Source organism: Rhineura floridana, chromosome 10 (assembly GCF_030035675.1).
Source record: "Rhineura floridana isolate rRhiFlo1 chromosome 10, rRhiFlo1.hap2, whole genome shotgun sequence".
In the NCBI taxonomy this organism is placed as follows: domain Eukaryota; kingdom Metazoa; phylum Chordata; class Lepidosauria; order Squamata; family Rhineuridae; genus Rhineura; species Rhineura floridana.
Genome location: NC_084489.1, coordinates 79,653,270 through 79,678,906, shown reverse-complemented (window position 1 = coordinate 79,678,906; position 25,637 = coordinate 79,653,270). Strand labels below are relative to the sequence as shown.

At 41.2% G+C, this 25,637-nt stretch overlaps 1 protein-coding gene across 8 annotated transcripts in view; it reads right to left on the bottom strand.

The window, feature by feature from the left end:
• Positions 1 to 25,637, bottom strand: part of PRKAG2 (protein kinase AMP-activated non-catalytic subunit gamma 2) — a 343,500-nt gene that overhangs the window by 52,211 nt on the left and 265,652 nt on the right. For all 8 annotated transcript variants that reach the window (XR_009758152.1, XM_061586927.1, XM_061586930.1 and 5 more), the window contains one exon: positions 12,965 to 13,031. Coding sequence is in view for 7 of the 8 variants with exons in the window: in XM_061586927.1 (XP_061442911.1) it covers positions 12,965 to 13,031 (67 nt within the window). In the remaining variant the exon portion in view is untranslated. The remainder of the gene's footprint in view (positions 1 to 12,964; positions 13,032 to 25,637) is intronic.

The window sequence follows — 25,637 nt, the reverse complement described above, 5'->3', positions numbered from 1 at the left end:
CAAACCATGCCCACCTGCCCCACACCTAATGTTCTATGTGGGTCAGGTAAGGATGTGTACAAAAAAACCATTGGTAGCTTAAAAGGAGCTCCAGATTGTCCCTTTGGGAGTGAATCCAAACTGCACCTTCAAACTTACATCAAAGTGGCTCATTGTAACCACTAAACAGTTTATTGCTGCTTACCGTGAGTCCCTTTGAACTTAAGACATTGTGATGAAGTTCCAGTTATATTAGGAACCATCTCCATTGGTATCATTATCTTTCTATAAGCAGATGGTTTGAATAAACTAGGCCCATGATAAAAGGTCTGCACAAACATATGGTAGTATAAGCACTTTTAATATTAAAATTGCTCATGAAGAGTAGTTTCTAAACCTACCAAAGTGAAACTATTCACAACTCTGCCCACACACTGAATGCCAAAAAGTTGATGATTTATTGTGAATACAGTATAACATGCCATTGCTTGCTACCTTAGAAAACTTTCTGCACCATTTAGTTCCTAGTACCTGACCCTTTTCAATAAGGTACATTTGAAATAAACTAGTGAGGGCACATCCAGATTGGCCCTACTGCTCTAATACTGAAATATATATCCTCACTATCTAGCCATTAACATGACTGCTTTTGTTCAGCATGAAGTGATTTTTGGAGAAAGCTTTTAGCAAGGTCTACAGAGACTAAAACCTTGCAAATGGTCCAGTATAGATTGGGCTCTTTCATCACTCACACCTAGAAGCTTCTGAGTCATCCAGTGATGCTGCAGTAAAATGCCTCTGCCATATACTTGCACTCTTCAGCAGCTAAACAGCTGTGTTATTACTTGATACAAATTTTGGTGCCAAATGTTCAATGCAGTCAACAAAAGCTTACATACTTACACACTCACACAAATACACAGTATTATTAAAACGTGAGCACCATAAATGTGTATATATTTGCTACAATATCGGCCAAAAGAAAACAGCTTCTACTACAATATCCATTAAAAAAAACTACTGATGAGGAAAGTCCATGAACAAATTTAAGGGGTGCCCATTTCTGATGAGGTTCTCTCCCTGATGAAAGGCAAAACTGCAGCAATTAACAACATGCCTGAAGAGCAAGCAGTGCACGTTTCATGGGAAGATGAGACAACTGCTTTTCTATGGCATGATATGCTCAAGCATATTAATGAAGATCACCAGAACCATGTGCTTCAGACATGCATATCTATGAATGTAGAGGAGACTACCAGGCATATAAGCAGCTTGAGTAAACTCCAATATGATAAATATATGCCTGAAGGTGCCCTCAACCTTGCTAAGATTTGCACCTCTGGTTTCATGTTGCAGGATTATTGCCATGCAGGAAAAATTGATGCATGAAGTGGCCTAATGTGACATCGTAATTGGCACTGATATTTGAAACCTAGTGTTTAAATATTAATGGCACTAAGTCCCAAATCAAACTGCTGTTGCTGTGCTGGTGGACAATGCAGAACAAAGAGAGCAAAAGGTATGGGTGGCTTCTAGAGGATGCCAACATATCGCATGAGGGTTCCTCAAGAAAGAAAAGGTTTGGATAGAAACACTGCACTGTGCTTTCAGACAATCTAAGTTAATTGCCAGTGACTGCAAGAATTACTCATATACATCAAGCATTACATCTTCAGGTAGCTTACAAAAATGAGCTTTGTTGTTATGTGCCTTCACGTCGATTATGACTTATGGCGACCCTATGAATCAGCGACCTCCAATAGCATCTATAAGCTACTAGATTACAAATTCAGGGATGAGAACAGAAAATAAATGGAAAAATACCCTTTTCTAAAATAAAAAATAATTATATAACACCTACTCATATAAAATATCAAGGCAGGGTACAGTGATAACTGTCAGTGTTTTAAGATGCATGTATAGATAGCAGACTGTGCTGCAAGTAATTAGAACCTGGATTTAGTCAGAACAATTAGACAAGCAATTTATGCCTTTTTCAGTTTTATTTTGCAAATGCAATTATTGAGAGTTGTGTAGTGAACAATCTGGACAAATCTGCATAAACATTACTAATATACCAGTGAACTGAAAGGTTTATATATAATCCAAAGCTATAAATCAGGCCATTTGTTGTTTGCATTAACACACAAATGAAGATTCAATGACTTGTGACTGGTCACTGATTAAAGCTAGAAAGACCAAGAAAATGGCCTGGCAGTATCACATTTATATACCTCCTTCTCCAAGGTTAAGGAGTTTTCATTGGGGGGGGGAGGAAAGGAAGGTCATTTCATTTTATTCCTACACCCACTCTGTCAGGCAAGGTACAGGTAGGGGACAACGTTTGGCCAAGGCAACTCAGTGAGTCAAATATGTATTTGAACAAAGGTTTCCCACATCAAACCCAAAAACTCTAGAGGCAAAGCTCAACAGGACATGAATGATCAGTCATTAGATCTCCAAACATCTTTTCCAAAGCTTAAAAAACAGCTGCTGGAGGTGGGGTTAACCTTTCCTTCCAATGGAAAACTCAAGATGAATGCCCCCCATCCTCTGGGTCATGTTGGAGAAAAGGATCCTGAGTAATCCTACCTAGGTCACAACACAGCACCACGAGGACATAAGCAAGAGAATGGAACTCATACAAACACACATGACATGCAGCTACAGCCCTCTGCCCTCACATCCAAGAAAGGACATGCATGATGGGAAACCTTAATAAAATGACACTAACACACAAAAAGGACAGAAAGGGCAAGTGAACAACACCTGCTTTTCAAAACCAGGCCCAGCTTCTGGAGTCCACACAGGCAGCTATCGCCAGCCCTGGTGAAGTTTCCATCTTTCAGTGGGAAAAGCAATGGGGATCACAGCCACCTTCACTATTGGGATACCAAACATTCCAGTTTCACGGATTGCTCCTACCAGGGCACATGACAGGAGAACAAATAGTAATGAGACAGATCCAGTAAATGAATATTGCCTTAATATTGTTTCCAGGAGAACTACTCCAGTGTGCTCTCACCAAAGTGGATAGTGTGTCTGAGACATGCAAAAAATGTAAGAGAAACCAAGTGAAAGCACCCCCTCTCACATTCACCCTCAAGGAACAACTATAGGTCGTGTCTGTTGCAGCTCCTGTGCAACACTAGTCCTCCCCGTTATAAGCAACTATTTAAACACTGTGACACAAGAACTTTCTCCGCCTAGTGACATGCAGACTGAAAGCAAGGCCTATGACACCAACCAACAAGAATACAGTTGTTCCTTAATAAGGCTGCTACATTTTTATTTTTGCATTTTTGTAGGGTTGTGTTTTTGAAAACTGCTGCTTGATAGACAACTGTAACTGGTGCAACTTTAACCAGCATTGTGGTGCAGTGACTGGGAAACCTGTACCAGTTATTTATTTATGTCTGTCCTTTTAAAAGGCACAGGAACCTTGCAAGACGGACTCATGTGTAGCAATCCACACTTTTCTGCAGTGTCAAAACTCACACCACAACTACTATTGTCCAGTAAAGATGTCTCTGTTCTCCTGATGGCTACTAAACTTGAAAATGGAAATGGACTGCCTTCAAGTCGATTCCGACTTATGGAGACCCTATGAATAGGGTTTTCATGGTAAGCAGTATTCAGAGGTGGTTTACCATTGCCCTCCTCTGAGGCTGAGAGGCAGTGACTGGCCCAAGATTACCCAGTGAGCTTCATGGCTATGTGGGGATTTGAACCCTGGTCTCCCAGGTCATAGTCCAACACTAACCACTACGCCACACTTAAGGTGCTTTTATTATGGGCCTAACTTTATGATGGGCATTCTGCACCATATCATCATGTTGGAGAGTTTGCACCTTGCCCATGGTCACACACTGAAGTACCAGCTAGGCTGCAAGGTCCCAACAGCTCAAGTTCCTCATGGCCCCCTCCCAAGTACTTTTGGTGTGTGTGATAAAATAAGCAGTGCTGATATGAAGATGTTGTAGAGGAGGGCTGATAACCAAGTTTGATGGAAAAATAACTAGCGAACAAGCAAATATGAAGGAGGCATGGGTGGACTGGAATCAGGGAGAGGGAATAAAAAGCATTCTGAAGCATAGAAAGGCAACTGAATGAGGCTGCTGGTCCATGCTTCCATCACTCTGACTGGCACATAACACTATTTCAAGTATTGTTTGGTCCCTCAGAACAGGGCAGGCAAAACAATAACCCAGGGTAACGCCTGGGTCCTAATATAATGCTCATGTTTTTCCATAGCTCCTCCTATGGTCTCTTCAGTAATCTTCTATATGACATGAGACCTGGTCCTATGCATAAGATAAGAGGCACATAATAGATAAAGCCCCTGAGAAGCACCCAAACATAAGCATCTCTTCTATCTGCTCCTACCCATGAAGCCTCCTGACTACTGGATCATGGTTCTGGATGACTGTTGTGACTGGAATGAGAACCTGTCAATTCCTTGTTCAGCCTGACATTTCTCATGGTAAAAGAGTCATTTGTTAGCTGTGTAAAGAAGCCTAGCATCTTCTAGCTGTAACCTACAGATGCTTGTTGTGAGCTATTCCTGGCAGCACGCTTGTGTACTCTGTGCTGGATGACTTATTGACTTCATCTTGTGTGTTTACTTGAAATATATTTATCCTGACTTTTAAAGATTGTTTTATTATGTCCACAATATTAAAAAGTTGTTTTTGTGTGCTGTTATATTGTTATGTTACTGTTTTATTATTTTTTGTTATTAATTGTTTTTGCAATTGTTTTTGAGATGTATTTCTGTTCACCTTGTAAGCCGCCTTGAACACAATTTTTTGTGGAAAGGCGGCATACAAATAAAATGAATGAATGAATGAATGAATACCTTTCCACTAAAATGTTCTCAAGGCAGGTTAAAAAAATAGGATATTGCCACCATTACTGCCTGTTTGATGGGTTCATATCTAATAGGAAGATGTAGGCAAGTCTCAATGTGATTGCTGAATGGTGACAGAAGTAGTTAGGGAAACTGAGAATGGTTGGTGTTACACTGCCTCTCTTTCTCCATCTATTTCTATGATTTTGATATTTGCTTGAATCATGTGCTACCATAGCAGCCGCTATCATTTTAATCAGACAATAGAACTGATATCCCGTTAATTCAAGCAATTTAAACTAACCAATTCAGGGAGTTGAATACCCTAAAATGCAGGTATAATGTTTATATTTTAGATATTTTTAGCAAGTGCAAAGAGTTCACACTACAATCGTATGCAAACTTACCTGGGAGGGAGCCTCATAAAAATTAGTCCCATTATGTTCAAAGTAACATACAATTAATCACAGAAAACAAAGCCCACCTGTCACTAAAGAATTCACAGCAAATTTTTCTAACAAGAGTAAGTTTTTAGCTTAAGGCAAAATTGACTAGTACTATTCTTCGACACAAGGGAGAGTATGTCAACATCTAATCCTTTTTTTTCAATCTAAGATTTAACCAACAAATTATTCTGAAAGACCTTTTTATTCCTGGCCGCTAATGTGTAAAAAGATATCTCAAAGAACAAATGCAGTTTTGTACATTGTCTGCTTCTTCTTCTTAAAACTGTGCTGATGAGAAATGGATAAAAGGCAACATTGCAGCAGCACCAGTTATCCAAGATAGACTTACAGCTCTGCACCAGCCAATTATCAGAACTGATAGGTATATGGTTGATGCTTAACAGTTTTATTCTTAGGAAAGGTTTTGCAACCAAATGGAATTTTAGTCCAATTTGTTTTAAATGTGAAGACATTTCAGGACATATTAACACTAAGAGTTCAGACAATGCTAAGCAACAAACAGTTATTAAATATTTCATGCTAAGCTAGGAAACATATCAGAAAGCTCAATCACTAAAAAGCAACTTTTGAACACTGAAGTGTCCCACACCAAGAACCAGTTTCCCAATTCTTCCCTCAGGGCAGATGTGAAAATTAAAAAGATCTAACAAATAATGTACTATGTTTTTAGAATAATATAACAGTACTGCTTTGGCCATTGAACAGTTTTCAGCTATAAAGTATAGTAGTGTTATCCTCAATAAAACTGATTTAAGCTGTTCTCAGAATCATCTCTATGACACCTTATCAAATTAGTTTCTACAGATTGCTACTGGGTTTCAAAACTGTTTCCTACACTTATATATCAGAGACAACCAGACATATTTCTGTATGTGTGGCAAGACTTCTTAAAGGAGCATCCATGCTACTTGGAAGCATTCAGAGAAACATATCCAATTAATTTATTAGGAGATAATTCATATTCAAAACATTAATACAATGTAGAAAGTGAGGAGCGTCTGTCTATACAGTTGTCAATGTACTGAGAGTGGCTGGCATCAGATCACAGTAAGGCTGGGAGAACCACTCTCCCAGGATTCAAGGAAGTGATAGGAGCAGTGCATTTTTACTGGGAAAGTGGGATGAGCAGTGAGGAAAGAAAAAGAGCTTCCTCTGTTCAAGATGTCTATAGAGGTAAAACTCATGAACTTCTCAGTGACAGAAATCTCATGAGTCATATATTTTATTTCTCCCAACCAGGATGGAGTGTAAACATGAACTGACCTGTGTGTGGTAATTTACTTGATAATGAAGAAGTGTATTGGGGAGTGAGGCAGAGTTTTAATTTATCTTAAGTGGGGATCCAGCCATTTTTCTTTTCCTCCTACTCAGGAACAACACCATTTTATATGAAACAACCATTTGTTTGCAAGATACATCCCCTGACCCCAAATCCTGATAGCTCTTCATACAACAAATAGGGAAAAGGCTAGACATGAACAATGTGACTGTTGGGAGTTTTGATGAGAGTTGAAGCTTGCTCCTGAAGAGAATTAGAAATGATGAAAAAGTTTACTGTTAGTACAATGTACTTGTACAATTTCTGTTGCACCAAGTAATCTCTTAAATATAGTCCAGCCCTTCCCAATCTATCATATTTTGGACAACTCATGCCATCCCTGACCATTCTGATTGTGGAAGGAATTGTAGCTAAAAACATCTGGAGGCCATCATGTTGGGAAAGATAGATATAGCCCAATATGAAAACGAAAAAAATCAACTTCTACTTACAAGAGCCATATTTTACCACTGGTTCTTCAGACAACAATCATCTTTTGTATCCATTCATTACTTTATCACAAATCACTCAGCTCAAAGAGAAAAGACACTTTGACATTCCAATATAAGTCAAAGTTTAGACCAAGGCTTTAAGCATCTTTAAAACATTCATCTAAACTGAAAATGCAGTTAGATAGGAAAGTCCATAAAAATTATATAGAATAGTCCATGGCCGGGCAGAGGCTGGGCCTACAAAGTCCCCAGCCTCTGCTCTCTCATCACCCAGCCACCTTAGGGAAGCGGCCCAGCGATGTTGCTGCCACTGAAGGTGGTCAACGGGCAGCAGCAGGCCGAGAACCGCAAGCTGCGCAACCTGTGCTGCTTCCTCGACGAGGTCTGGCTCAAGGCCAAGTGCCTGGCGCGCCACTGGCAGCTCTTCAGGTACCAGGCGGCGCAGGTGCTACGCGACAAGGTAGCCGCCTGCCTCTGCAAGTTGGACGGCCTGGAGGGCCTCCAGGAGCACCTGGCCAAGGACAACCTGGAGCTGAAGGAGCTCTGCCTGGTCCTTGAGGAGGAATTCGCCTCCACATGGCCTGATGCCAGCCCAGTCCTGCCAGTGGCTCCTTGGAGCTTAGCCTGCCTTACAGGCCCTGCAACCTGGGCGACGGCATCTCCAGCATGAGCAGCGTTGGCAGCCCGGACCAACTCCACCTCGCTTGGACCCCCGACGACTAAACCTACAGGGAGGACGCCTCACTTCCTTCGCCCCTGCGCGGGAAGATGGGTGCGCGTTGCCCTAGCCCGCCGACTCTCCGTCCTTTGCTCTGTGCTCCTGGTGTCAAAGAACGTGGACAGGGCGCTATGTTTGCCTCTATTCCTATTTCTCCTGACCAGCTGAAGATGTCATGCCTGGGGAAACCCCTACCCATCTCAGTCTCAAAGCAGGGCAGCAGTGGATGTATGTAAGTTATTCTGAGTTTCTTTCCTGGACATTTTTTTTCTTAATAATGTTATTTGTTATTTATTTTTTGTAAATTGTATTGTTTTTATTGATGTATTTTTATACTTGTGTTTATTTTTCTTTGTAAGTCGCCTTGAGGGCTTTTGGCCGAAAGGCGGGGCATAAATAAATTTATGATGATGATGATGATGATAATAATAATAATAATAAAAGCAAACACACCACCATTAAAGAAGAAGGGGGGGGGTCTCACAGCTCTATCACCTTCTAAGGCAGGGTCACCAACCCATTGCCTGCAATATCCTGGAATCTGGGCTTTGAGTTTTTTTTAAAATGTATGCCTCTAGCCCTCATGGAAAGAAAGTTATGGAGCAAAATGTGCAGGTACCCTCCTCAACGATTTCTGGGAAATGAACCAGTCAAGTTTCTTGTGCCTTAACAGCTGCATGGCAGGCAGAAATTCAACAGGTCAAGCCTTTTTAGGATGGAAATACAATTATGAGAAAAGCTTTGCATGACTACTTTCTAATTTTGTGTTAAGGCATGCCCCCATGGCAGCCATTTTGTGACTGGTGTCCCCAGCACTCTCAAAATTTTAAATGTGCCTCTGGACCCCTGATCTAAGATGCAATTGCTGTAGTCATCCCACAGTGAGACCCAAAAAGAAACCGGTTTTGCTTATCTCCCAAGCCACCATGCATGTAGCAGTCATCAAATATCAGTCCTTTCATTTATGACACAATCCAGGAACCAAACTTATTTGAACCGGTTTCACTGTAGAATGAGTCTTCCCATGCACAATGCAATCAAGATAGCACAATCTTATGCATAGTTACTCAGAAGTTATGTCCCACTGTGTTTAATGGGACTTATTCTCAAGGAAGTGTGTTTAAGATTGCAGCCTGAGAGTGTATTAACCATCTTCTATCTTTGCTAATCATAGGAAGAATTGGGATAAAATCTAAAAACAAAGTAGCTCTGTGTAGATTTTATAGCCTTTTTTCTTTGTAACTCGTTCTGGAAATCTGTTTTTGATTACTGTATTGCCTAGAACTTTTAAGTTTAATGAAATACATTACAAAACAAGGAAAATCAATCCTTTGTTACAAGATCTTTTAAATAAGAAACTCAGTTATGAGTGGAAACACAAGAAGCATTATATTAAGTTGTTCATCTAATTGAGTAGGCTTCATCAAAACAAAACAGACTTTGAGAGTCTCTATGCTGAAATGTATTTTAAGAGCTTTCCATTATTTATAGCACCTTCCAGTGACACAATAGTCACTCTATAGCACCTTTAATAAGAAAAGTATACTGGGGAGGGAAAAAGGCTTTACTAAATTTATCCAAGCTTATCCCAATATGTTTTGCAGTCTCTACACACATAAATCCATATCCACAACAGGATTTCATTGCTAGTCAGCTTTTGGATCTTGACTTTAAGATTGGTAGATATATCACAGCTCCCAAGAGACAGGAGTGAAGCTGTGACTACACTGAAGGTCTAATGCCACCAGCCATTGTTTGTGAATAGCTGTGGAAAGCTATTTATACTCCTCCCGCTCCCTCCCAGCTGCATGTAAGTTGTATATATATACAAGCTTCCTTTCTCTTTTCCGATCAGGAAAAAGTGTCTAGTTCTTATATAGTATCCTTTAATTTAAAACATTGTCTTTTCATTCAAAACGCAAGTGTGTCCTCCAATTCCCTGTGGCAAAAGAACAAAGGAACTGTTTAACCAGGAGTGGACAGAAGTTTTACAACACTCTCTAGAGAAGCTTGGTGCTCTGGTCCAGTTTAACTTGTAAGGCTCAATGCAGCAGTAAACTTGGATGAGTATTTTAGTGGAGGTCCAAGGAAGAATATCTGCTCAGCAGGATTGTGCGTATTTGTGGAGCTAACTGTTCAGATGTACTCTAAATGCCTCTAGGGGGCAAACGGTAAGGGTGCCAGATGTCCATTAATTTAACTCACTGACCCTTAATCCAGATAATCACAGTCCATTAGATCATAATAGCAATCCATTAGGTCAGACACCATTGCTCCAAAATGTTGCTTCTTTTTATCATTTTGGTTTGGCAAACCTCAGTGTGGACTGCTCCTCTTACAAGGCTATGACTAAGAGAGCTATTTTACCTAGGGAAAGTCTGGTATACATCAAAAGTTTATTTTGAGGTCTCAGAGCTGCAATGTGGCAGGTTGCCTGTTTAGTTGGTTTTTACAGGGCTGTGTAAAAGAACACTGTTTTAGAGTGCATTCAGCACAAAAGAGCTACTCACTGAAGGGATTTATGGGGCTGTGGAGAGAAGCCTATTCTATGGAGCAAGAATAGACCATGCACATAAAGCACATCTATTCTATGGAGATAGGAGATGTTAGAGGAACCTCCTGCTTTATGGGATTTGGTGGGAATTTGCTTGAGGAAGGGTCATTTCTGTTTGGAGAGAATGCAAGGGTAAAGTACACATGTTATTCTGGGCTGAATGCAGGTACTGGAAGTCCACAGAGCTGACTGTCCCTGTTCTACTTACAGAAGTAATTACTCTGCCCACTCGTAGTTTCAATTCCATACTGCACTGTAGAATAACAATTTCACACAGCTGTGCAGCAAAAGGGTGGAATTCACCCCACTAGCACCACCCTCTCCAAAAGCAAGTAGGACAGAGCATTTAATGGGTATTAACCAATGCCACAGGGTATGGGACCCACAGAGGGATAATTTTATCAAATGCCGCTTGTCATGTCACAGTGGAGCAAAGAGAAGAAAAGCTCCCTCTGATTAAATTTACTCTTCCACAGAGTTACTAAAGGTTCTCTTGAAGATTTTTTTTATTTCAAGCCGCTTTTAATTAATGTGTGTTGCTCTGTGTTGCTTTAACAGTGCTGCTGTTTCAATGTTCTTAGTTTTAATTTTTTTATTAATACATGCTGAATTCTCTCTATTTTAATGTTCTAAGTTGATATGTTCTAAGTTGACCCTGTGCTTTATAGATTACAGCAAAGCCTTTGACTGTGTAGATCATGAAAAACTATGGAATGCTTTAAAAGAAATGGGGGTGCCACAGCATCTGATTGTCCTGATGCACAACCTATACTCTGGACAAGAGACTAGGGTAAGGGCAGAATATGGAGAAACCGATTGGTTCCCCATTGGAAAGGGTGTGAGACAGGGGTGTATTTTATCTCTCTATTTATTTAATCTATACGCAGAACATACCATACAGAAAGTGGGATTGGACCAAGATGAAGGAGGTGTGAACACTGGAGGGAGAAATATAAATAATTTAAGATATGCAGACGATACCATACTACTAGCAGAAACCAGTAATGATTTGAAATGAATGCTGATGAAAGTTAAAGAGAAAAGCACAAAAGCAGGACTACAGCTGAATATCAAAAAGACTAAAGTAATGACAACAGAAGATTTATGCAACTTTACAGTTGACAGTGAGGACACTGAACTTGTCAAGGATTAGCAATACCTCAGCACAGTCATTACCAAAATGGAGACAATAGTCAAGAAATCAGAAGAAGGCTAGGACAGGGGAGGGCAGCTGTGAGAAAACTAGAAAAGGTCCTCAAATGTAAAGATGTATCACTGAACACTAAAGTCAGGATCATTCAGACCATGGTATTTCCGATCTCTATGGATGGATATGAAAGTTGGACAGTGAAAAAAGTGGCTAAGAGAAAAATAAATTCATTTGAAATGTGGTGTTGGAGGAGAGCTTTGCGCATACCATGGACTGCAAAAAAGACAAATAATTGGGTGTTAGAACAAATGAAACCAGAACTGTCACTAGAAGCTCAAATGATGAGACTGAGGTTATCATATGTTTGGACACATAATGAGAAGACATGATTCACTAGAAAAGACCATAATGCTGGGAAAAACAGAAGGGAGTAGAAAAAGAGGAAGACCAAACAAGAGATGGATTGATTCCATAAAGGAAGCCACAGACCTGAACTTACAAGATCTGAACAGGGTGGTTCACAACAGATGCTCTTGGAGGTCACTGATTCATAGGGTCGCCATAAGTCATAGTCGACTTGGAGGCACATAACAACAAGAAGAAGTTGATATGATATGGACCTCTTTGGAATGGATTACCCTGAAAGGTGACACACACATCCCAAAAAAAATAAATCTGGTCACCTAAGCATTAAAGGGTAAATATTTTAGATAGTGGCTCCATGGGGGCAGGGATGTATCCTTTCACTTATGAAACTATACATGCTGATTAATTTATTCACTTATTTATTATTCAGTTTATACCCTGCCCTTTGTCCCAACAGAAGCCTGAGAGTGCTGAAGAAACAAACTAATCCACCTTGAGTCCCCTTGACTATGTACTTATGAATGGCTGTCAATGGGGGGGGGGAGAGAGATACCATTTTAGTCCAGATTTCACCACATACTGTATCTACGCCTGATGCGCAGTAGATACTCCATTATCACTTGGTAGGATAATACAGAGATTGGCTAGAGTATCATAAATAAGCTTATTCCCTCCCACTCAACCCCGCTTCCATTTCATTCTCTTTCAGCAAATTGTTTACTGTATGCCACTGGGTGTGTATTATCAGTATTACAAAATACCATGGCACCCATGCAACTCGCATGCCAAGTGGTTGCTCGAGCCCACCATCCTGGGGTGGCCTTACCAACCTGGAAAAGGAGAGATCCAGGAGGCATGTGTGTGTGTGAGAAATCTATGGCAAAACGGCCCCCCACCTCATCCTGCCAGGGGCCCGGCAGACTTCCACCGCGCATCAGCAGCAGGAAACCCGGCGCGAGGAAGCGGTCGTCTGTATCCACAGCAGGGGGTTCCCGTTATACCGCTAGGCAGGCTCCACGCCGGGCTGCGTATTTTTTTGTGTGGTATTCTGACGGCATTTCCTCTGCCCTGGGGCTGCCTCAACCCGCTCCCCGCCGCCGCATCTTCTTACCTTCATCCTCGAGCTCCAGTTTCTCCAGCATCCCTTCAGAGGCGGCCGGGGACTGAGGAGCTGCTGCCTGCAGGAGGGCGGGGAGGGAGACACAAGAGAGAGACGGCGGGATCAGCAGCATCCAGGCGCGGAACTCACCGGACCCGCGGCGGCATTCCCGGCACCCGATGGGGAAGGGACGACGTAGGACGGCGGCCGAGCTGTGGAGCCGGTTGCACTGATGCTCCCGGCGTGGCCTGGCAAGAGCGGGCTCAGTTTGCGACGCCCCCCGCACGCTCTCAGGAAGGGGACTGGCCAAGGGGAGGAGCTGAGGGGCGGGCAGGCAGGTTGCTTGGCCGGTCTCTCTCCTCCACCCCCGGCTCGTCCTAGCCACCGTTAACCCCTTCACAGTCTAGCCAGGCCCGGCCATACCAGGCGCTCTTCCCGCCCCCTCTAGGGGCAGAGGCAGCCGCGGCGCGGGCTCGGCTCTCCCTCAGCCAGAGCGGCATATCTTCTGGTTGGGCAAAGACGGAAGGGGCGGCCGTTGAAACGACCGTTAAAGGCCAACGGCTGCCCACAGAACGTTGGGGCCTTTAAAGTTCCACCTTTACACGCCGCTCCACTTCTCCTCCTCCACCACCCCTTTTCTGGACGGGGGAGCGCAGTGGAACATCGCTTACTTTCGCGGCCTCTCAAACCTTAGTTGTGCTACTACACATAGGAAAAGAAGGCAGCTACCACCTAGCGTTTGAAAAAGGGAAAGGGGTTGTAGTAAATTGTCCATTAGGCTAGCGAATAAGACTTCTATTGCCCTTTCCCTTCCACACCACAGTGAGAGGTCAGGCGAAAGGATTCCATGTTAAGTTATATATTTGTGTATGCGTGTGGGAGTGGGGTGGTAAAACTGGAAACATGTTTCTTTCCCCGATAACTGCTCTTGGCACTGAACCATTTCTTTCTTGTAGGGGGAAGGATTGATGCTCTTTCGCTCCTTCCCAGTCAAGGTACTTTAAACTGGGCTTTAGTTTGCCCATAATATGATTAAATGCTGTTTTAATCATACCATATTAAAAATGCTTCTAGGTCACAATGCAGAAGTGGTTTGTACAGGTGTGTCAATGTAACCACAGATATTGTATGTAAGTGTCACATCCACCTGCCTTGCTTTGTCATCAACCATCAATATGTGCGAACACATCACATCCCCATTAGCTGGTGAAGAATGGGATGGAGGCTGTAGCTCAGTGGTACAGCATGCACGCAGATGGTTCCAGGTTCAATCCCCATCATCTACAGGTAGGGCTAGGAGAGAACCTGACCTGAAACAGCAGAGAGATGCTGCCAGTCAGTACAGACAATACCAAGCTAAACTGATAAATGGTCTAACTCAGTATAAGGCAGTTTCTATGCTTCCTACCACCTCCCCATTCCATGCCCATTACCACTAAACAGATTCCACGTGTGCACTTTTTACCACTCCTTAAGCACCTTCTCTATGAACAGCAGAGTAAAGGGCAGGGATGGGAAACCTCCAGATGGTGTCTGACTAGAAGTCTGGTCATTCTATATTGACCATTGACCATGCTGGCTGGGGTTGATGGGAGATGGTCCAGCAATATCTGGAGATTGCAGGTTCCCTATCCCTGGCTTAATGGATAAATCCAAATTCACAAAACAGATACATGTGTTCTTATTTCTTCAGTAGTTTATATATACATTTAACATAATTTCTCACGTCTCTCACTAAAACAGGAATGGATTGTCTGGTTTCACCCCTCGTTCCTCATCTTCCAAGAGCTCATCTGCCATTTCCCCTTAGTGTTTGTCAGAGATGCTGAAAAATTAAGTATGTCTGACAACTCTTAAGGATGGATTCTATACTATACAAGTGTATTATTTACATGTTAACTACCTTATCTTGAAGGGTCAGTGGATTAACATGCTTAGCCAAAAAGTCTTATACAGTAGTTGGTTATAGTCCCAATCTTTAAAGTAATTTTAAAAAATCAGAACAAAATAAGGATGAATAGCTTATAAGAAAGTTTGATTCAGAGTAGATATTTACTTGAACATGATTTGCCTAATAATTGCAAATTAGATTTATATGAATATTGTGTATGATATAATTTAATGCTTCCCTATTATTCAAATTGGTTTTCTGTGTTTAAAAAGTATTACATGGGCAGAATTTTAAGTAGTACAGGAAAAATTCTGAAGATTACTGAACTTCTGTAGAAAACACCTAGGTGCATAGGATTTATTTTTAGCTTATATTTTCCACTGCAAAAATCTCAGACATTCAACATAAGTAGTTATGTTTAACATAACAATTCTAAATTTAATTACATTTAAATCCATATCCTCTCAGAACACACAATTTTAACCAAATCCTGGCCTAAATGTATGTAGCTTGTATTGCATCCAAAGGATGCTCGTGCTGGTGTTATAAGAGAAAGTGTCATAAATAAGGAACCAATGCCAATCCTTCTTTGATGTTCAAATGCGATGTGCAGTTGGTGTCAGGCATTAGAACTACTTCACCAACAATTTTTCTGCTTGTATAGCATACATATAAAAGAGGTTTGACAGGTCAATTTACCCATCTTATTCTTCCACAGTCACTGAGTCGCCACACTTGGAGAGTTGCTGCCTCCACGCATTTTTAAATTCTTCCTAAATATTTCTAATCTCCCGCACTCAATACTTCTTCAGCCCACATCACCATTCATATTATTTCACAGGGCAACCAGAACCATGGAATTGTTGAAGAAAAATACATAACTCCCTTTGTCTATATAAAATCGACTTAGCGAGCAAAATTCTGTTACTTCAGAGTTATGTTATCACATGCTGCTGCACTGCCAGTTTCCACATCCAGAGTAACTGTAGTCACTTACATTGTCATCTAGTCTATGCACAGAATAGGTCAACAGATACTTGGCCTCTTGACGTATTTTCCTGGGATTACTTTCCTTGCTCTGTGTACCCCCTTTTTCTAGTTACTGGAATGCACACATTTAGTGTACCAAACATATTTTGATTAAATAACTAGCTACCTGAAATGACTAAAGCTGCAATCCTAAGGCAACACACTCGAAAGTTCCTTCACTGTAATAATTTAAGTCAGGAGCTGCGAAAAAAGATTGTGGTGTAGATAAAGTGATGATAGGGCTGCAAGGCAGCAATCCGAGGGACTTGCTTTAGAATAAACATGTTTAGGATCTTGTTATAGTTAGTGCCCAGCTTTATACAAAATAAGGCTTCTCACTAATGCAAAATGAACAAGGGTATAGTTGCTATGTTCTGTGAAGTGCAAAAGGAAAGGCAGGTTTATTGGCTTTTCAGGTAGGATAACAATTGCTTTAAAAATAAATGAAACTCTAAATATGAATCTACCTTTTGGAAGACAGCCCAGTCATGCCTGCTTTATGCAGAGGTTCCATCTCTACCCATTATATGTTCTTTGCAGCTCCTCTAGGTAGATATAATAGCCTTAAGAGATTTTATCTTCACATGGCCAAATCTGGTTTTCACGCACAGTATATGTTTCAACAACAAAAGCAACCAAACATCAGATACAGCGGACTAGGTTTGCCAGAGTGACCAAAACCTCTCTCTTCTGAAAAGTTCTTTCTGCGACACATATTCCCAACTCCTTCATCTTTGCCTGCTAATTGTCACTTTGGATTTTAACGGTCTTTACTGTTGTTACCATGTAACTAAAGTATTTTTCCAAAGAGAGAGAGCCAGCATTTTCCTGCAGAGCTCATATCCTCCCCTGAAGCTTTTGTCTGCCATCAGCTACTGAACTTCAACGGGAGTATTCATTTTCCTCGGAAACAGTTTTCTCACTCCTGCTGTGCTGTGGCAGCTGATGCCACTGCGGCTTAGGAATGCTCCTGGATGCAGAATGCAGCACTTCAAAAGGAGTCATAGTTGCCATGCAGAGAATACAGACTTTATTGGAAACCAGCACACAAGGCAAGAACTACTGAAGCTCAGCAAGTCCCCAAATTAAGAACACAACTGAATGTTAATTAAAACAACAGATGCTAGGAATTCTTTCCAAGCAATATCCCAATTCCAACAAGTGGCCAGTTTCAAAAAGCCAAGGCAAGAAAATAGGCAGCCTGTGAAAGATCCAGTGCCAACTCTGCAGTTTTTGCTTACAGAAATAAATCTGCAAATCATTCCTGTACTCACCAATTCCATACAGGCATACTAAGAATCCCAGATACCAAGGCCTTTCCAACATCATTTCTGGCAGAAGAATGACTTGCAGGTGAACTTTGAGCAGTGACAATAATGATATCAAAAGCAGTAGTGACTCTCTGTGGATCTGAATTGGGAGGTAAACTAGTCAAAGGCCACTCTTTAAAAAAATGGGGGGGACCCTAAACCTGCAAGGAAGTAATAGTTTTTCACCTTCCATTTATGTTCCTATCCTGCATTTTAGGAAATCCTCATAAGATTCACTGCTGAATGACCAACACAATCTGGAAATTTTTCATCCTTTCTGAAAATAGTCATAATATCATAAATTAAAGCCATCTAACGAAAATTCCAGTTTCTACTTCTGTTGTCCACTGGGCACACCACAGAAGTCTCACTGCTCATTGTTGTCATGTGCCTTCAAGTCGATTACAACTTATGGCAACCCTATGAATCAGTGACCTCCAATAGCATCTGTCATGAACCACCCTGTTCAGATCTTGTAAGTTCAGGTCTGTGGCTTCCTTTATGGAATCAATCCATCTCTTGTTTGGCCTTCCTCTTTTTCTACTCCCTTTTGTTTTTCCTATCATTATTGTCTTTTCTAGTGAATCATGTCTTCTCATTATGTATCCAAAGTATGATAACCTCAGTTTCATCATTTTAGCTTCTAGTAATAGTTCTGGTTTAATTTGTTCTAACACCCAATTATTTGTCTTTTTCACGGTCCATGGTATCTGCAAAGCTCTCCTCCAACATCACATTTCAAATGAGTTGATTTTTCTCTTATCCACTTTTTTCACTGCCCAACTTTCACATCCACACATAGAGATTGGGAATACCCTGATTTGAATGATCCTGACTTTAGATTTCAATTATATATCTTTGCATTTGAGGACCTTTTCTAGTTCTCTCATGGTGGCCCTCCCCAGTCCTAGCCTTCTTCTGATTTCTTGACTATTGTCTCCATTTTGGTAATGACTGTGCTGAGGTATTGATAATCCTTGACAAGTTCAATGTCCTCTTTGTCAACTTTAAAGTTACATAAATTTTCTGTTGTCATTACTTTAGTCTTCATGTTCAGCTGTAGTTGCTGCTCATTACCAGCTCAGTATTCATGCAAGCAACACAGAGAGACCTTCAAGGGTGCATGTGTTCTTACCTGACAACATACTAACACATTAATAGTCCAAGATGTATAACTCTCTCAGCATGATAGCCGCATCCACCAGAACACTTTCTAGCTATATTCCTGGGGCAGTAGTAACAGGGTAGCATAGAGCATGTGCCACTGCTACTTCTAGGGATGCAGTCAGAAAAAAAGCTGAACACAGTAAGATGCCTTACCATCGGTCCCATCTAGCTCAATGTTGCCTAAGCTGACAAGCAGCACTCTTTAGGGTTTTAGAAAGGCTCTTTCCCACACAGATGCCATGGCCTGAACCTGGGAGCCTCTGCATACAAACCATGTGCTCTGTCACTGAGCTATGGATGCATTGGAATCCTTGTACATTCTCTTTTCTGTTTCCTCCTGCTGCCAGCACCCCCCCCATCCATACTGTAGGATGGCATCAGCAGTCTTCAGATCTCCAGCTGTCTCTCAGGATACTAATCAATATATGAATCAATCCCACAGGTTATGTTCAGGCCTGTGCCTCTCAAGCAATATGTCTAAGAGTTAGGGCAGCTTCACACAGTAAAAGCATGTGTTTACTACTACATGTACACATGCAAAAGGGAGCCATGCCCATCAAGGCTCTCTGCCACATGTATCTTGTACATTACATATAGTGTTAAATGAACATCTGTTACGTGCACATGCTACATTTTATGTGTACAATAAGCTTGCACAGTTTCTGACCCACCAGGTTGAATGCAGTTTGCAAAATGCAGCAAAAACAGGTGCTTGACAATTCCAGTTGCAGACCACAGTACATGGTTTGTGGGCTGCATTCAGCATACATGTGATGCAGGCCTAGTGTGCATACTAAAAGTAATATGTGAAGCTTCCCTTAATCTTTGTGATTCCAGTATAAGAGTCAGGCCAATTTACCCACTCTTCAAGCCAAATCTATTTGGATTAGTTTCATGCTCTCCGATAACCTTGAGATATATATATCTTTCACTCTCGGCATTAATGGTTCCACTGACCTTGTCCAGTTTATCTGCATTTATTTACGTATTTATTCCCAACAAGGGCAAGGAGACAGTTGCCCTTAGTACCTGAACATGGTCTTTAAGTTGCATTATTTGTAAAGGATTGTAACTGTCATTACACTGATGAGGCATACCCCATTACCTGGATTTTTCTACTGAACACTTCCTGATCTGGAACACATTTAGGCCGCACTGTTACATAAAATATTGACTGTATTTAAAGCCTGCTCCTAAAACTAAGTTGCCAGCATACTGAGTTTCCAAACAAAAAAGTGTTGAGTCCAAGCCAGAATTTTCATTTGCATAATACTCTCATTACAGCAATTCATAAACTGGGATGTTGTATGAAATATGTTTGTCATGAAAAAAACTAATTTTGTACCACCATTTTCAAAATGCATTTATTATATGCCTAGAACAAAAATAGTTCAGTTCTGTTTCTCCTCTGTGCTTGCTTTTAGAGCAGACTATTTTTATAGTAGTGTTATTAGAACTGGGTGTTTTTAATCAAAATGCTGATCTAGGCAAAATCACCACAAAATAATGCCAACCACCAACCAAAGGCTGTTTGAAGCAATAAAATATGGATCAAAAGAAAATTAAAGTGCTTTTGTAATGGAAGAATATGAGTCGCATTTCAACTAACTTTAAGGCTCTGGCTTTTATCCCAAATACTACTAAGCTCTTGAGTAGGAAATGGAATCCAGAGTACTCCATCTTGCAAAATCTTTTAATTGTACACTAATTCACACTGCACTATATATAGCTCTGCCCATAGAAGATAACTTAGACAAGTTTAACAGTTAAAGATCTCCCCAAAGAATCTTGGGAATTGTAGTTTTTATAACCATGCCATGATTATCTGTTACATCACTAGTCTCTCAAAATTTCAGTTTCCAGGAATCTCCGAGGTGGGGTGGGGAGAGAGACAGAGATTGATTGTTACGTAGGTCTAAGTCTATAGTGCAGATTTGCCCTTTAGGACTATTCACTGTATGGTTAGCCACGGGCAAAATATCAAGCTTTATTAGCATATTGTAGCTTCATTGCATGCTTTGCAAACAATTTGCTTAATATTTGCCCCAAACAGACATTTTCTTCTTTGTGCTGAAGAAGCTATGGTCTGAAGGCACATGAGGCCAGCACCCTGCTGAAGCTAAGCAGCGTCAGCTCTGGTCAGTGCCTGGATGGGAGACCGCCTGGGAACCATATGTAAGCCGCCTTCCATTTCTATCATGAAAAGAAAGGCGGGTTATAAATGTAATAAATGAGTAAGAACCTCATAACTACAGTACAAAATAATCTCAGAACAGAGAAGACTAAAGGATGAATTTATGCTGTTTCCACCCCACTGAAAGTGCTCCCCCTGCCCATCACCTTGCAGCATGTTCCATGTGCAACAAGTGTCCTGGCTAACCCTTTGGATTCAGACTCAGATTCACTGGTGTGTTTTTTTCTGCTATGTTTAAGGTAGCTTACAGATTATACAGGACTCTATGTCTCTTACACAGCATAGCTAGGCATGACTACTCAAGCTACTGATTGTCCCAGCAATTAGACACACCCCTTGAGGCCCTTTAAATTGGGTTGGGGCGGGGAACATTTGTGTGGGGAACATTTCTCTGAACGGGACTGGGTTAGCAAATGAGCACTCCTGGTCACTATCTGGTCACATCTGTGCAACTACTGGCACGTCCTTGGCAATGAGATGGAGGCATTTCAGCCAGATCCTCCTCTGACACCGCCTCTGGTTAAACCCCTGATTCCTCCTCCTCTGGAGGAGGCAGCTTGAGCAGAGGCTCGAGTGGCAAGGCAGGGCTGAGAGGTGGCACAAGGACCTGTTCATTGTCAGACAGCACTTTTCCAGGTGTAACTGGAGCTAAGGGGGTGGAGCTGTCACTGTCTATACTGTTAAAGCCATCTCCTGTTTGAGGCCCCTCCTGCTGTGGCCCACTAGGTCCCTCCCCACGATCCCAGTCATTGTCATCCTTTTCCTAATTACTCCGCCAAGAACTCTTCCTGGAGCCCATGACAGGAAAGGTAAAAAAAATATGCTTGAACCATGGTTCAACACAAGTCCCATCAATCCTGAACTTTTGAAAGCTTTTCCATGTAGAGCTTAACACAAGGAAAGGGGGGGATCCCTCAGAGGGAAAAATATATTGCAGGCCTGCTCAGAGCTATCTCTCATGGATGCCACCCAAAGGTGATAAACAAAATATTAGTTTAATATTAATTGGCTCTGAAATGCCAATCCAAATTTCTTTCAACTGAAGCTGTAACACAAGCCCACAATTCTGATTCTCACAAGCATTCCTGCCAACTTTATTTCCAACTCAAGTTCATGATCACATAGCATACCTATTCAATTCAGGATCTGACGACCAGCAGGAGCATATTTAGAGAGAAAGGGAATCTGTGCAGGGCAGAGAAGCCAGAATGGTAGACTACAAAAAGTCCTACCTAGACCCTTTTCCAATCCAAGCCATCAGCAGATGCTGCCCTCATATCCTCAATTATATAGCACCATAAACTACTAGGGAGTGAAGTTCTGTGCCACATACCAGGTCACACTTATACAGCAAGCCCACTCAGATGATGTGCACAATCCTGCTTATATTAGTATCTGCATTTCCAATTTGGCAGTTTTAAATGCTAAGTCTACCTAAAAATGTAAGTATCTTAATCCAGCAACTTGTAGGCATCTCAAACACAACGACTGACTGCCCCTTTCATTAGGGGATACTTTAAAAATAAAAGCCATTATAAAGAAATGACAAAATAATGGGTTCCAAATATTGATAGTCATATCCTGTTTATTTAACGTTCTCGCTTTTCAGAATGGAAATGTTAGTGTCTCAACAGACAAAATAAATTTCATTTACAACACACAGAATGCACCACAGCAAATGGTGTTTGGAGTAATTCCAGTGGTTACATATTAATCTGCTGAGGCTGGGTAGAAGCTCAAGAATCTTGTTTTAAAGCCAGAGCTGCATGACAGAGAGTTACTCAAGCCATAGCTGCCCTTTATTAACAGTTGACCTTCCCTGATACACAAAAACCCTTCATTTTAAAAAAGTATGTTTCCACCAAAAGTAGAGAAGGAAATAAGCTACTGGATTCAACATTGTGTATGTTGTATGTGCAACTAAAAATGTCACACTAGTTTTTAATTTCCTTCTAAGTACTTAAATAAAAAATACTACCACCCCCTTTAAAAGCTTAATAGACTAAAGTCTCATGAGAAGGAATTCCCATATAAATGTAAATTAAGGTACACCAATCCTGAATGCACAAACAGTTACAAATGGAACTTTCCCCACCATTTGTGAATGAAACGTGCCACAATTGCAGAGGTTTTCATCTTTTCCCTTTAAAATGGTCATGTCTAAATCATGGTGCTTCCAACTTAAGCCATTCAAGCTTTAAATCTTTCTATTACATAGCAATTTGTGTATTCCAAGTTACATTGAGAACAGTTATTCTTGGACCTTTTGGCATTATTGGTTTTGCTCTGGTAATATCAGTAAGTGGAGACAGAAGGATGGGTCTTCTGCTGGAATTAAAAGAAAGTGACTATTTGTTGAGCTATCAGGGAAAGCTGGGATGGGTGGAAAGCAAGTATCTTTGCACTCATTTGCACCAAAGCTGCCAACTTTTGGGGCATTGCTATGCTCCAACCACTCACTGGCAGCAGCCATTACAACTACTTCCCATCATTATCAGCCTGGCAAGCTACACACCTTGTATTTTATCTTCTTGTCCAAGACCATGGTTTTAAATCTTGAGGATGCCTTCCAGCTGCAACAGATATAATATACTAGCAACTGGGATTGGGCTGTAACTTAAATCCTCACTAATTGAAAGTCAATTCCCACCCCAGGTGCTGTGAACCAGGGTTCCCAGCTAATTCAAGTTGGTTTCAGATCTTAAATTAAAGCAGAAACTCTGGTTAATATTGTTGCAGATGCAAATGTTAATCTTAGTTAAACCCACCTTCGATGAGGAATGGAGGCAGGAAGAAAGATCAAGTCACAGTTCAGAAGTGATAAGGGGAGGTGCACACAATCACACACTTGTTCCCATTTGCTTAGGACATTACCTCCACACTGGCCCAATCAAATCACAAACATTTAACACATGTGCATTTAAAATCCTGTTTTACCCTTTTGGTTTATTGTGAGCCAGTAGAAAGCACGTCAGTCAATCATTAGGACTGCTGTTGCTTTTGCCCCATGAGAAAAGAATCGGCTGTCCAGCTCAGTGGCTGGCCTAAGGCAGCACTGCAGGCTCCAGCCAGAAGTTAATTGCAATTCTGCCAAAGGAGTAAACCAGGCAGAGATGATGTTAATGGCTTCTTAGTAGCATATAGGAATGGAGCTAATGAGGAAGAGAATGGAGCTCCCATTTTCCTCCATCACAAAAATGTTAACTGTAGGCAGACTATATAGAAATATAACAGACTCAGGTAATACCAACTACAATTAATTAGTGCAATCCAGTATAGGAGGTTGCCAGAGAGCTTCCTCCTTCACTCTTAACTTGGGGAAGGAAGGCGGCCATCTGGTTTGTGTATTTAGCAGATGAACCGCAGGGTAACAGGAGACTACTTGTTCTAAAGGGATCCCTGAACAGATTATTCCTCACTTAGCTTATTTTGCACCAGGCATAAATGTCATTCAGTAAGTATGAACTCTTGCATATGGCCTATAAAATACCCATGCAATTCTGGGATTTGAGAAAACTTGAGTTACCAGTGCACATGATTCTGAGTGCAACAGCCAAAAATAGCTAAAATTTATGTATTGAAACTATTTCTATACCACCGTTCATGTAAACATCATAAGACAGCATACAAAAAGGCATTAAAATATTCTTACGGAATAAAATAGCCAAAACAGTCACATTGTTAGTTTATAGCAGACACAGAAATGCTATCAATATCATCATCTGACTTAATTGGGAGGAAAGGTGATTACAAAGAGAATGTCTCAGCATATAACAGTTCTAACAAAGGAAGGCATATTCAAAGAGGGGCAGTTCTGGTTTTTAAACAGATTACGAAGGCAGTAGAGCTGAGTCCAGCTGCTTACTCTTCTTTTTAATAATGGCTTATAGACATAGAGGCTCTCTCCACAAGTGCCATCTTGAAAGCCTGATCCGCTCTTGATCTCAGAGTAAAGTGCTAAAAATTGTATATACTGTAGACAGTTGTGTCTCTTGACCAATGGCAATGATGTCTAACGGCAAATTTGCTGCCACGATGGGACACACTTGATATTGATACCTCTTTGGTAGTTGCGGACAAGAAAGGGGCTGGCTTGTGCAGCTGTGGCAAGCTGAGCAGGCCCTAGCCAGCTAAGGAGGACTAGCCTCAGAGGGAGGCAATTGTAAACCCCCTCTGAATACCGCTTACCATGAAATCCCTATTCATAGGGTCGCCATAACTCGGGGTCGACTTGAAGGCAGTCCATTTCCATTTATGTATCACTGTGGCCTTCAAGAAACATCATGTTAAAATGCCATCTCCCAATGAAGGAAAGGAGACATCCCTAACATAGCATCAAGATAATGATGCCAGTGTGATGTAGTGCTTAGGGTATCGGACTATGATCTGGGACACTGGGGTTCAAATCCCCACTCAGCCATGACGTTTACTGGGTGACCTTGGGCCAGTCACAGTATCTCAGCCTAACCTACCTCACAGGGTTGTTGCAAGGATAAAATGTACACCACCTTGAGCTCCTTGAAAGAAAGGTGGGATATAAAGGTAATTAAATAAATAAATAATGTTGTGAAGAAGTCTGTGACATACTTAAACAAGAGCAGCAGCAGCGAAAACTGTTGTCCCTGTATAATGCATTTAGAAACGCACTCTTTGCAAGTATGTGTAACTTATACCACAGAAATTGCTGGAACAAAAACAAAACAAAAACACCCACTGGAAACGAAACAGTAAGCAATGGGGTTGTTGAGTTTTTGAATTAAATGCTCATTAAGTGCTTTTGGCCCACACCCCACTGAAATAATCAATTACATATAACACAATATCTTGAAGAGAGGGGAAAAGGCAACTTCTTCAACAGCAACACAACCCTAGATACATAGTTAGCTTTAGCAGATCTACAAAATGATTTCCTCAAAGTTAACATAATTTATTTTAAATATTCAAAATCACAGTGGACAGCCTGACAGATATGGAGTTCTCAATGGACAGGATTATTTATATGGAAGATTTCCCGTTACCAACACTTAAAATAATATCATTAATTTCCTTAATTTACCTCCGTAACAATTTCTCATGGGAAAAAAAGGCAAAGAG